Source organism: Diadema antillarum, unplaced genomic scaffold, assembly GCF_040938485.1.
Source record: "Diadema antillarum isolate AM-2024a unplaced genomic scaffold, OU_Dant_1.0 seq00001019_RagTag, whole genome shotgun sequence".
Lineage (NCBI taxonomy): Eukaryota > Metazoa > Echinodermata > Echinoidea > Diadematoida > Diadematidae > Diadema > Diadema antillarum.
Window position 1 is genome coordinate 330,013 of NW_027271854.1, and position 13,232 is coordinate 343,244.

At 37.4% G+C, this 13,232-nt stretch overlaps 1 protein-coding gene across 1 annotated transcript in view; it reads right to left on the minus strand.

The window, feature by feature from the left end:
• Positions 1-5,686: 5,686 nt before the first annotated feature.
• LOC139742775 (chordin-like) overlaps positions 5,687-13,232 on the minus strand; it is a 68,056-nt gene continuing 60,510 nt past the window's right edge. Inside the window, exons 18-23 of the mRNA XM_071653294.1 lie at positions 10,944-11,080; positions 9,587-9,686; positions 9,052-9,120; positions 7,597-7,694; positions 6,332-6,425; positions 5,687-5,763 (exon numbers count right to left, since the gene is read on the minus strand). Of these exons, the coding sequence (XP_071509395.1) occupies positions 5,687-5,763; positions 6,332-6,425; positions 7,597-7,694; positions 9,052-9,120; positions 9,587-9,686; positions 10,944-11,080 (575 nt within the window). The remainder of the gene's footprint in view (positions 5,764-6,331; positions 6,426-7,596; positions 7,695-9,051; positions 9,121-9,586; positions 9,687-10,943; positions 11,081-13,232) is intronic.

The following is a 13,232-nucleotide window of genomic DNA, read 5'->3' on the forward strand; positions in this document are numbered from 1 at the left end:
GCCAATCATCTTGTTTAATTCACCTTACTAGTGCATACATGTACATGTCTTTATTTTGTGTAGACACCCTGTACGTTATTTGAGAGAATCTTTATTAAAATGGTACCAGCAGAATAATACCATAAATGCGTTCAAACTGAACAAAAAGAAGAGAGAGCTAGACAAGCAACTCGATAGAAAATTCAAACTTTTTGTAAATGCTTGTTTACTTGTAGACATGCTGCTTCGACGATTCACTATAATGCCTGTCACACTGAATTGTACACCCAGACGTTCAGTTTACCAAACTGACACACAATCCGAGAACTCGAAAATGAAATCAGTCAATAATTTGGAAAAAAAAACAGTGTTGAAAATCGTTGAATTTTCATACAAGCTTTGTTGGTAACTGGTGACTTATCTAGTAGCATGTATCATACGATAAAATATAAAATATTCATACATATTTTTGTCGTGTTTTTGTGATGATTATTGTTACCTGTACTGTACGTTACGTAACTCCTGCACTTCTTGGTGTCATTTCAATGTAAGACCAAAAAAAAGTAAATAAATAATCGAAAAGTCAATATATCATAAGTTTCATCAGTTCATTTATTTTGGTTCAGTTCAATCAATAGCTTCGCATAAAATGAAATTCCAACGAAGAATCATTGCAAAATACAAACAATACTATATCGAATACTTACACCTATTGATAGTATATAATTTAGATCATTTTCATACATTTCTTTTCTGGCTCATCCACACAAAGGACATGTATTTCACAAAAAAGAGCGTAAACAAAATAATATACTTTGTGAAATCTGACGCAAAGTAGACTCAAATACTGATTGTTTCAGGACACGAAACTGGTTGTTGTTGTTTTTTTCACACGTAATCATAAACATCGTTAGAAAAAACATTTCATATTCTGTGATATAATTTCGTACAAAAATAAAAACGAACGCGTTCCACTTGTGAACTACCACAATAAGCAATCTTACTGAAGACGATGTATAACTTCTTTGCGCACTATCATTTCTCTTCATATCGCATCATTGCTAGTGTGCAAACTCCTATTTTTCACCGCAGACAATAACTACACCGATAAAATCCACGTTTATTATTGTACTGATTTCCATACCATTCTAAATCAAACTGTCGAAATGTGAACAAATTCCAAGCACTACGAATAAATAGTTAGCGTTTATTGTGAGATGCACTGCTTTATAACATGAAAGGAAATACACATAATTTGGCCTTTGTACAGAATAAATTACATACGACTAGCACGAACAACGTAAATGCCTTGGATTGTGCATTCCATGAAATAAGAACCATCAAAGTGGTGTTATCATGAAATTAGATTGCAAAGTAAAATTGCGAATGAGCATGCCCTTCTGCTTAGATGAGATTTGAGATTCTTTTTTTTTAAGCGACAGAGCTAACTTAACATTTGGCTTAAAATTGTGGCTTGGCAATATAGAATAAGGAAAGCAAAAGTTCTTCAGAGAAAAACAAGCAAACTTTAATAGATATAGTTATCAAGAAGATGTCAGCAAATTTCTTTGACTTTACTTGACAAGGATTCCTAAGATTCTTAAAGAGACGAAAAGGGATTGCATTCTTACAATGGTCAAAAACATTGTGGTTGCCTGCACAGGCTGACAAGAAGTCAAACTCATCATTATTCTCACAGTTTGATTGTAGTCTCAAAAGTTCTGGTGCAGAACGAAAATAGGAAATGAATGGAGAAAACCACACAGCTCGATTCTCCATGAATTATGACTCGTAAAGAGACATGAACAGAGTCCATGTCTTCAAGAAGAAGATGCTAATTATTGGGCTGAAAAATAAAGGAAGAAAATTTCGACATCATAATGTCAGTATTTACTCTTCACTTTTCATGGTTTTCGTAGAGCATTGTGTGCACGCCTTATAGTCAGAAGTTTCTGTGTTGGCGTTATTCACCTTTCTCGATAGCGCCAGTCATCCTACAACATGTCTCATGTTCTCGCTGATGCATAACAGTATATCAATCAAATAATTTGTTGTAGTACGTGTTGGGGAAATGCACCCTACAAGCTCTGCTTTTTAGCATTCCTCCCCATTTCCAGCATTTCCGTATGATTAAAAATATTCTGTAAACTCATCTTTTATTATGTATTGTGATGTAATTTATGTATTCAATTTCTGAAAAATATTCATATGTTTCTGTAGGAAATAGGAAAAAATAAATGAATGAGTGAATGAATGAATATTGTACAATTCTAGAGTCTGTATTTTAATAACCTTTGACATAGAGGCCCGCTACATGTATTTCATAAATCTTTAGAAAATACTATACCATAGAGTTGCATTGTATTTGGTTTACATTGAAATTCTTAGATTATCTTTTCCATTTCTTTTGTCTTTATTCCCTGTACAAGTGAAACCTTAGCCCCTTCAGCCTTACATCACCATCTTTGAAACGATGACCAAAATTAAAATGGTCTTGCATATACATTAAACAATATGAATATACACGTCTTCTAGCCGTTCTCAAGGTATCGTGATAACAAGAAGTTATGGACGAATGGACGGAGAGCTAAACCTCGCGCATCTCCATGCACGTAGAGGTATTTTGACTAGGGACGAATTCGAAATAGCAAAACAATTAAACTAGAAATGTCGCTTTGGCGACTGGTATGCCTCCGCCATAATGCATGATTTTCCCAATAGGTCTAGATATTACATGTGGACACTGTGTGATTACATTTTCACAAAATTGGCAAAATATTGGAATGACAAGTCTGTCACAAATGTGTTGAATGTTCACCTTCCTTGACGTAGGTTTAATTGGATGAATAGGAGAGCATGTATCTAGGGATTTAAGGACTTTAACTTGACTTTGACCCATTCATACATTTAGGCATTGAGTAATTTTCAAGGTACAGGTGTGGAGAAAAAGTGCAATTTCTGAATTGAATAGTAAATTGTTACCATTTTCATCTGGCCCTTGACCCTAAAATTCATAAGATAATTACTTTCAGGTAGAACATGCATAATATGTACTAAGTTTCAAGTTAACTTGAGCCACTTCTGAGATATGGAGGAAAAAGTTAGTTCAGCACTTTCACTTGATCTTTGACCTTTTGACCTTTGAGGCAAAAAGAAAAAAAAAAACTTTCCAGAGAATTTCTATTAGGTTACACACGCATACACCAAGTGTAAAAAAATAACCCTGCTGGCATTGCATAAATATGAGGGTAATTTAGTAAAATTTTCAAGTCTTGCACTTGACCTTTGACCCCTGACCTTTGACCCCATGAACCCTACATTCTCTAGATAATCACTTCCAGTCAGTACATGTATATACTATGTTCCATGAAGATACCTTGAACAATTTTCCAAGGTACAGAGAAAAAAAAAGAAGTTTTAATATTTTTACTTGACCTTTTGACCTTTGACCTTTGACCTCATGACCTTAATTGGGTAATACATGTATAAACTAAGTTTCAAGAAAATATCTTCAGGCATTCAATAGATATGGTGGAAATAGTGAAATTTTGTGTATTTGACCCTGACCTTTTGACCTTTGACCTCATGACCAAAACTTTCACCAGAGAATCTTAATTGGGTAATACATGTATACACAAAGTTTCAAGAAAATCTCTTCATGCATTCAATAGATATGGTGGAAATAGTGAAATTTTATGTATTTGACCCTGACCTTTTGACCTTTGACCTTTGACCTCATGACCCAAACTTTCACCAGAGAATCTTAATTGGGTAAAACATGTGTACACTACGTTTCAAGAAAATATCTTCAGGCATTCAATAGATATGGTGGAAATAGTGAAATTTTATGTATTTGACCTTGACCTTTTGACCTTTGACCTTGAGCATGTGCACCCAAAAGTTGATAGGCACAACTTCACCCCCTAATACACATACATGCCAAGTTTCATTAGGATACCTCAACAGGTTTCGATAGTTACCTTGTCCACAAAATTCATTACGGACGGACGGAAGGACGGACGGAAGGACGGACGGACGGACGGACGGAAGGACGGACGGACGGACGGACGGACAACCCGAAAACATAATGCCTCCGGCACCACTTCGTGGCGGAGGCATAAAAATGTTCTCGTAAATACTGTCAGTGTTTGTTGTTTGAATATTTGAGATGAAAATTTGGCATGACATGACAACATAGTGCCGCATGAAAAGAAAAAAAAAGTTATTGTCAACATTCTAATAAAGTGATGACGATAAATTTCCCATAAAAAGGAGAAATATTACACTAAAGACGTATAATGATAATTATACAACTGTATCGGTGAATGAAAAGTTCTATCATAGCTTACACCGTCATGACAAGGTACTTGATGAAGCCGATGAATATTCATGTTTTACAATTCAGATTTCTTTTTATAAATAATTTTCTGACTATTGGACAATGCAGTATCACGGTTATGAAACTGTAGATATTGTTCTCTTCTTTTCTTTTTTCTTTTTAAACAAGTTCTATGGAATTTCTGTAAAGTAGTAGCAACGTTTACGTAACACTCGTAATTAGAGAGTGATTTTATGTCACTTCTCCACTTATACATTAATACAGCAAAAAAAGGAATGTCTTCATGTGGACTTTTTCTTTACAAATCAAACTGCAAGGCAAATTCCCGAAAAAGCTACGAGTAATCACGTGGTCATCAGAAAATATACCACGTTACTCTTGAACATTATAAAGTCCATGAAATTTATACGGAGATGGTATTACGCACAACCGTTAGTAGTATAAGCCGAGAACTTTATTTGAAATTGTTTGAATTTGAATCTTTTTAAACTCTTATATAGATAACTTCGCCAGTGAACATCCGGATCAATCATTTAACACCGAGTTAACACCTAACGTAGGTGTTAGTCTTGTTTTCCGCTTGTTTATCTTGACGTTGGTTAGATATAAAGACGCGGACAGCGAGCAAGGAGAGAGAGAGAAAAAAAAAATGTTGTTGGTAGGATTGGTAAAGATGCGTGTACAAAGTTGAGGACTGTATCAGAATACACTGCAGCTACAAGAGGTAGAAAAGAAGGAGAGCAAATTGTATTATAGATCTCTATTGCCACAAAAAGTCCACGGTCCACAGAATGCATGGCAACATTAGGTACAGCCATTTCCATGTAAACACAACTCAGTGTATCTTATCGCCTCCTAAACGTATCGACGACGGCAGTACACACACAGTCACTCTCGCAGAAATCATTTCTCCGTAAATGTCGATGCGGCCCGCCAGTCACGTTCATTTCAACTCATGACATCACCGAACAAAATTTGTGGTTCGACTGGTAACGTTATATTCCAGTTCGACGCACTATGATAAACTCACTCGCTTTGATCGGTCAATCGGCCAACCGGTCATTAAAATCTCAGCTTGGATCGATTCATATGACTCATCCAGTCCAACTCGGAGATCGGACGGTGTATAACGCATTACACCATATAACGCGTACGTTACGTCTTTTTGCGTAATCGGCGATAGTCCATCCATAGATGTCGCGCATGCTCAAAAGGATCCCCTGTTTCTGTTCCTTCGACAGAAGCAAATTGTCCGGAGGATGAAGAAACGATCCGGGATTAAATTCCCTGTTCCTGTCGGAGAGCTGGACGAGTTTCGATGACCTCCGTGTGAAGGAAATGAATGTCTTTGTGAGGGAGTCCTTCCTCCTACGATCGTCGACCTTTTCTTTTCTTTCGTGCCGGTGTCGCCGCCGATGTCATCACTGTAGGTCCTATCGTTGGTTCTGAAATTTTTTATATAAAAAGATATTCATAAACGATGTGAGTTATAACAACGATAAAGAACATGATTGTATCGTATAGTTATCATCTTACTGAAAATAATGTTGAGATTAACATGGTGATTTCATTAATATTTCAATGAAATTCATTTCAATTCAATTTGATTTAGATTTTATTCTTTTTTTCGACCAAAAATAATAAAACAAAACACATACATTCCAATTTTCTTTGGTAATAGGGAAAAAGGTATAAGCAGAACATCGTAATATGAAAAGAGTATACAATGATTATTGTGGAACCTTATGATAATTATACATTGTCATGAAAAATGATGCTATCAAAGTAAAGTAAACAATACATGATAAAGTGTTTAAAAAAATGTGGGACCCACTAAAAAGACAAAGCTTGTCAAATGTTGGCCCCTCTGCTGTTGTGATAATCGTTCCAACCGTTACATTTCTACACATTCTAGCATAGTCAGATATTGATTTGTATACTTATCTTTACATTTACTGTTTTATTCATTCCATGGAGATTTTACTTCGTATGTGATGGGGAAATAGTACCAACCTTTACATTGCGGGCAACATTCGCCTTTCACTCTGACAAGTTCTTTACAATTAAGCCGAGGACAAGTTCTTCCCTTGCACTTCGCCTGACCATTCTGTGAAATGAAGAGAGAGGGGGGGGAGGGGATCAGGGGGGTTAATCCATTGTGCCGGACGAGAAGAACACGTGACTGGGATGTGGACACCAGTCATGTGAGCAGCTTTTAACCCTTTATGTGCCAGAGAGTCAAATGTGCTCATATTTCACACACATACCTATGGACAGGAGATTGATCTGGCGTGCGAAGGGTTAAAGGATGAAAATGGGATGAAGATTCGCCGAGATGATCGTATACTTTCTTTACTTTGTAGACTCGAATATATCTAATTGTTGATGGATGTTGTATCGCATTTGGGGGGGTTTCCCCTTATTTTTCAGTCATAGACGGTGCTTACGCCATTGACTGTTTACACATTTTGCAAGGTAAACTGCCTTTATCTTACTCTGTAAACACTGTAAAATAGAAACATTACCCGTACACCAGTTTTCAGGTGACGATGCAGAATATGGGACGATGGAAGGATCATTCATATACAGACAATATTTCCATTAAAAAATAAAAGCAACTGCTTGTCTGAATTGAAATTAAACTCGGAAAGTACTGATATATAGAATGTTGTTTACTTTCAGCAGGCATTGAAAATAATTAAGTGTCAGCATCAAAGGTTTGTCATTGTTAAAAATTCAGAATTATTGTGATGATAAATGGAAGGGCCCACACCCAAATAGCATCATGTATCATGACGCAATAAGATGAGATACATTATATGACTGAACCAAAGGACGCTTATGAAGCAGGACGGTTGATGCAATAGAACATTCCTTCTCCAGTCATGCAATATGGAGGATTATCCACTTTCAGGATAACAGATGTACAGTTTTCGACAGTTTTCGACAATTTACATGGAGTACTGTAACTTGCAGCTTTCAGATCACACGGTACCGAATGGTGTTTGACTTGACATGAATTCGACATGACTTGACGTGAATTCGTATAATCGTGGCAAGTACTACAAGAACAAGAAAAGCGGCCGAACAGTTTTGTACAAATATGGTCATTCTTGTAAGCCATGCAAGTACAACATGTCGTGTAATAGTGTGGGACTAAACAGTTGCTTTTCAATGCCAAGAATACGATAACCCTGTATGGGGCGGTACCCAACCGTCCACATGAAATGACAAGCGTGATGTAGACTGAACATGAATCTTGCAGCGAAGTGGCTTACCCGACATCTACATCGAACGCAGCTCATTGTACCAAAGGGCGACACTAGAGGGTGCCATTCAGCGCCGTTTCTATAAAATTCGCCAAGGAACGAACATCCTGGTGGAGGTGGGGAGAAACGAGAACATGCACTGTGTATAAAAGCACAAAGGGGGGGGGGGGCTGGGATGTGGGAGGAGGGGTAACTATGGCAACGGAGGAAAGAAAGGGATTGGCTAAAATCCAAACCATAACAGTGCCCACACTGACACTGCTGGTGGAGCTTGGTTAAGATATGTTTGCGTGTTCTTTAGAGCAGAACCTTACAATAGGAAAATTTCATTAATTTGTTTGTTTGTTTGTTTGTTGTTTGTTTGTTTTGTTTTGGTCCTCTTTACATCACTTTAGATGTGGAAAAAAAGTATCAAGGTTGTCCACCCTCAAATGTATTAGATGAGAGAAGAACAAAAAAGTAATAAAAACTAGTTTTCTGAAGAGATTTTGATGGTATGAAGTATTGATATGGACGGGTCTTCTACGAAGACTAAACTTTGTGTAAGGAAAACGAAAGGAGATTTAAAAATGACAGAAACAAAATCTGGGCCAATAGGAACAGTAGAAGACAGACATGGCGATTAAAACACTTATGGTTGAGGTTTTGAGTACAGGGGCAAGAGGTTGTACATGAGGGGGAAAATCGAGTTTACATACACAGTAGGACACCTATACGTTTTGACATTACACCAAGTTAACGCTACCACATACATACTTTGTAGAACGTACGGAATAGACATTGACATATGGATCGCATTTTATACCGTGTGCAAACATCTACACATGAATGTATGTGGAAAAATGCTTCAATTTTTCATGCACATGAGAGGACTATGCGGCAGTGTAATGTAATTTTCTTGCTTGGAATACGTCATTTCACAGTGAACAATCTGCAGAAACGTCTTGTATTTTCTGTTCTCATAAGCACATAATACATGGACATACAACGAGATTATTTTTGACAGACCACTGACATAGCTATACCACATATAATACATGATATAACATCCATGCATTTGTTTCATAGTAAGCATGCTGTAACAATGGTACAACTATGTTCACAACTGTAATCAATTTCGAAACGTTCTCGATTCATCCACAAATTGATATATTATCTTGATTCTAATTTGTATGTCTGTTTTCAGGATATTAACCAACTTTTCTAGACGTACAGCAAATGTGTGACTTCGTCTGTCATGCCAATACAAATATTTACTTGCACTGACGTAACACACACACACACACACACACACACACACACACACACACACACACACACATACACACATGATCATTCTAAAACATATTCTAGATTTGTTTGTTTTTTCTGTCAAATTATCTGTGGTGGAAATCCAATTTAAAGTAATGGCATTTGCAGCGTCTTTATTATGACGATAAGGTGTGTACAGAGGGCGTGCTTTACCTTTTTCTACTTCATCTGCCTGGAGGAGTGTGTCGTCTGCAGTCGGGGTCGGTGTCGTTGGTTCAGGTTCTGTCCAAAGAATGAACACACAGCATACACTTTAAATGTCTATTTCAGTCCCTGCGTATTGTTTGCTGTCATATCGTTTGTACTGTTGTTGTTGTTGTTGTTGTTGTTGTCATTATCATTTCAAAAAAGAGGAGAATGAGGATCAAAATCTTTGGCAAAATGATTGACAGCAGGTACTTTTAGAAAGTTTTCAAACTTTACGTCTCCGCATAATTATTAACAAAATTGACAATGAAATGGCAGCACGCTTCCAGCGCCATTTTCTTAAGTTTATGAGCAGGGCATTTAAATGAGCTACCCAACTTCTCGGCGGATGAAATTGGGGAATTATACGTTATCTATTCAACATTTGTGGAGCAGTGAGGTGATAGAAATGGGTAGAGAGAATGAAAGAGATATGCGTGGAACGAGAAAAGACGACATAAAAATACGTCTACAGGACAAACAACAGTCCGATATAGGTTACCTGGACAGACTTGGCAACAGTCGTTTGGATTAATTCTAATGGGCTTCGGGCAGTCAACAGGCGGGCAGGCTAGTCTTGAGCAGTTGAATGTTCTTCCCGGCTGTAAAATGAGACCAGCGGGAACTTGCAGTAATGTTTCAAGAAAAAAAAAAGCTTGGAATTCGTGTTGCATTGAAATCATAATATCAAGTTTGTGGTTGTCAGTCGTTCTCCTGCACACAGCACTAAGTAAAAGCACTACATTTTTGTCTCCTAACCCGACCCCCATCCCCTCGTTACTTTTGCACAGTCCTAGGTACGTCATCATTAAGAAAATGTATCATAACAAAAATCTTAAGATTAGTTTTCAAACTACAGTTTAAGCAATGACATGATTAGAATTTTGTTTTTCGCAAACGGACACAATCTCATCCAGCTCTTAATAAGAAATCTAGGACTCTCCCATCCCGCGTTATAGCTGTCCAACAGCAACTTATTTTAACATGATCCGATCGTCTTTAACAACCAACCTCCCGAAGTCTTAAGTTTATGCAAAACCTTTCTATTCATAATGCTATATTTTTTAAAGAAATGAGTGAATGAATTTCCTTATCAAATTTAATCGGGCCATTCGGTCATTATCAAACATTTAAGGGTTTTCCTGGATCTAATAATGCTGTAAGCAAAATGAGAGCACTCTGGAATTCGACGGTGAATTGGGCGTGGGCGAGAGTGTGGATTTTTCTTGTCATTACGGAGTTCTTGGAATTCATGAAACTTCCTTACGAAGTTATTCGTCGTCTTCAAATAGAAGTCGAATAATTAGATCTGTAGCAGTTTTGGAAGTGGTCATAATTCCCACGGCGCAATGGTTACAAATCAAGCATGACAACTCAGATTTCTTGGTTGAGTCACCACTTTTCTGATAAGATTAGGAGTCAAAAAAGAGGGGAAGAGATTCTGATTAACTAATTCCACAAGTGTTGCACTTTTTGCATGGTCCATTCATGATGATTAGTAATGCATGTTTTGAATGATTGAATCGGGCGGTCGATTTATGTGATTGTTCATGAGTTTGAACTCTGCGAATCATGCGAATGTCAGACTTGCAGCGTATTAAATAATCATCATTCCATGCCTTGCGCTTGATGGTGGAAAGAACGCACATTCATAGACATTAACAATGGCTGCAAGAAATCAGGTGGTTCCATCGGAAACGATACACGAAGGTAAGCATGAAAAATGACTGAAATGACTGAAATCATACGAGAATAAGTTTTTTAAAATAAAAAAAGATTCTACAAAAAGAATCAATAAATCAATAATGACATCGAAACATTAACGAAATATCATTGCAGAAATCAAAAGTTGAACTAACCATGCAAGTACATAACACGCATCTACTGTAGCCGAATGGAGGAATGTATGGATGCCACTGCGTACCCACGCGATGTACCTTTTTATCACCTTCGAAGTAACACCCCTCTTCCTCATCAACCTCCTCCTCGACCTCGGCTGCAAAATACAAAAAAAAAGAAAAGAAAACTGTATCACATGCATATTAAACTATGTATCGTGATTCGACGTTGTGCGGCAGCGCGCGCAAATGCAGGACGAAAAGATTAGTAGACGATTTTGGGATCGTCGTGCATTTGGATGTCACCTAATAATATATACTCCCTAGTTTTGTTTTGTTTTTTCAATATGCAAAAGATGACTATTAATCATCTGCACCCTGCATCAAAAATTCATAATGATAATGAAAACAATGTCCTCATTAGCTTTCGATACATAACCCTCCTCTTTTAGCGTAATAACTTGGGGTGTTTTTTTTTTCACTGCAGCACTTAACATACATTTAGGACTATTGTCGACATTGATAAGCACTGAAAAATAATCATTTTCAATTAAAGTGACAGAGCAGGAAATATTTAGGCCTTCTCCTCTCCCTTTTGGCAATGCGCTGTTACATTGCCGAGAATTCCTGGTCACAGACAATTTGTTTCGTAATTCGATTGACCACGAGTCACCCCCAAAAAACACATGCTGGTATAAGTCTATTTTGGAGATGAAAACCTGTTTTTGATTCGACACCCATTCTGACATTTCCCCTCGTCAACACGCTTTGGTTTCGATTTTGGGGGGCGCAAAGTACAGTGTGATTAACGCTCCTACGACTGTTTCATCCTCTCTGCCTGCCAAACAAAAATATATAACTATATATCTCTCTTCCTGATTGTCTCTCTCTCTCTCTATCTATCTCTCGCTCTCTTTCTCTATCTACCTATATAATATAATATCTATCTATCTTTCTTTCTGGCTGTCTCTTTCTCCCACAAAGTACAATGTGATTATCGCTCCTGCGACTGTTTCTTCCTCTCTGCCTGCCAAACAAAAATATATAACTATATATCTCTCTTCCCGATTGTCTCCCTATCTCTCTCTCTCTCTCTCTCTCTCTCTCTCTCTCTCTCTTTCTCTATATCGTATATATCTATCTATCTTTCTGACTGTCTCTTTCTGTTTCTATTTCACTCACTCACTCACTCTATCTATCTATCTATCTACATTGTACCAATCTAACAGTCTATTTATATATCTATATATTTATATATCCATCTATTCATCCATCTATTCAGCTTTTAATATATCTCTATCTCTTTATGCATGATTACCACGTATTCCTTCGTCTTCCGTCGTCGGTTCCTACAACTTTCTCTCAGTGCTTGTATATGGATTTCTCTCACTATCTACCTACCTATCTGTTAACTATCAATTAATCATATCTTTCTATCTGTCTGTCTGTCCATCATATCTATTTGTCTATCCATCCATCTATCAATCTATCTATCATATCTTTCATCTATCCATGGACCTACGTTGTAGGTCCATGATCTATCTGTCTGCCAATCATATCTATCTATCTATCTATCTATCTATCAATTTATCTATCCACTATTCTGTCGAGTAGTTTTCCATCTATTATATCTATTTCTCCTGTGTCTATTAACAAATACAATACATGTAGAGGATGGGCCAGACACGTTCACTTCACGCATCCACGAAACGCAAGAAAAAGCTCCCATCAAAAACGAAGAGGAAGTGGAGCTCTGGAGACAGAAATTGACTTCGACATCGAATCTCGTTCTGCCATCGAGCCATCTCCCACCCCGTGGTTGGCAGAATCCAGCGCTCGCTTGGGAGTCGTTGGAGAGGAAACGGGCGTACCGTAGGAAATTGAGTTACCTCATTGGATCTGTTCAAATCGTCTCAGATAGATGATGTTGTACAGTGAGGGGATTATTCTCTGGTTTCGATAGCCTAATAAGCTGACATCGCAGTCAATTTGGCAGAACATGCCTGCGTCCATCTGATATTCTGTCGAAAAATATTTTTTTCTGATAACCTCGTTTACTTGGACACGTCCTCTCTGGTTTCCATTATGATATGATTGAGTGCGATACGTTTCGACGAGTTCGATTGAGAGATAAGAAAATTAGGCATCACGAGATGAAGGGAGCGCTGAGGAAAATCCTTCATTATCTTATAATTTAAATCATGTCAATTTTGCCGACATCTTAACTCGCTTATGGCACAAACTTGTGTTTGACGAGAGAGGTCAACAATGTGTCAGATTGAGGTGCGCTTTTTTTTATCAGTTTGTCTC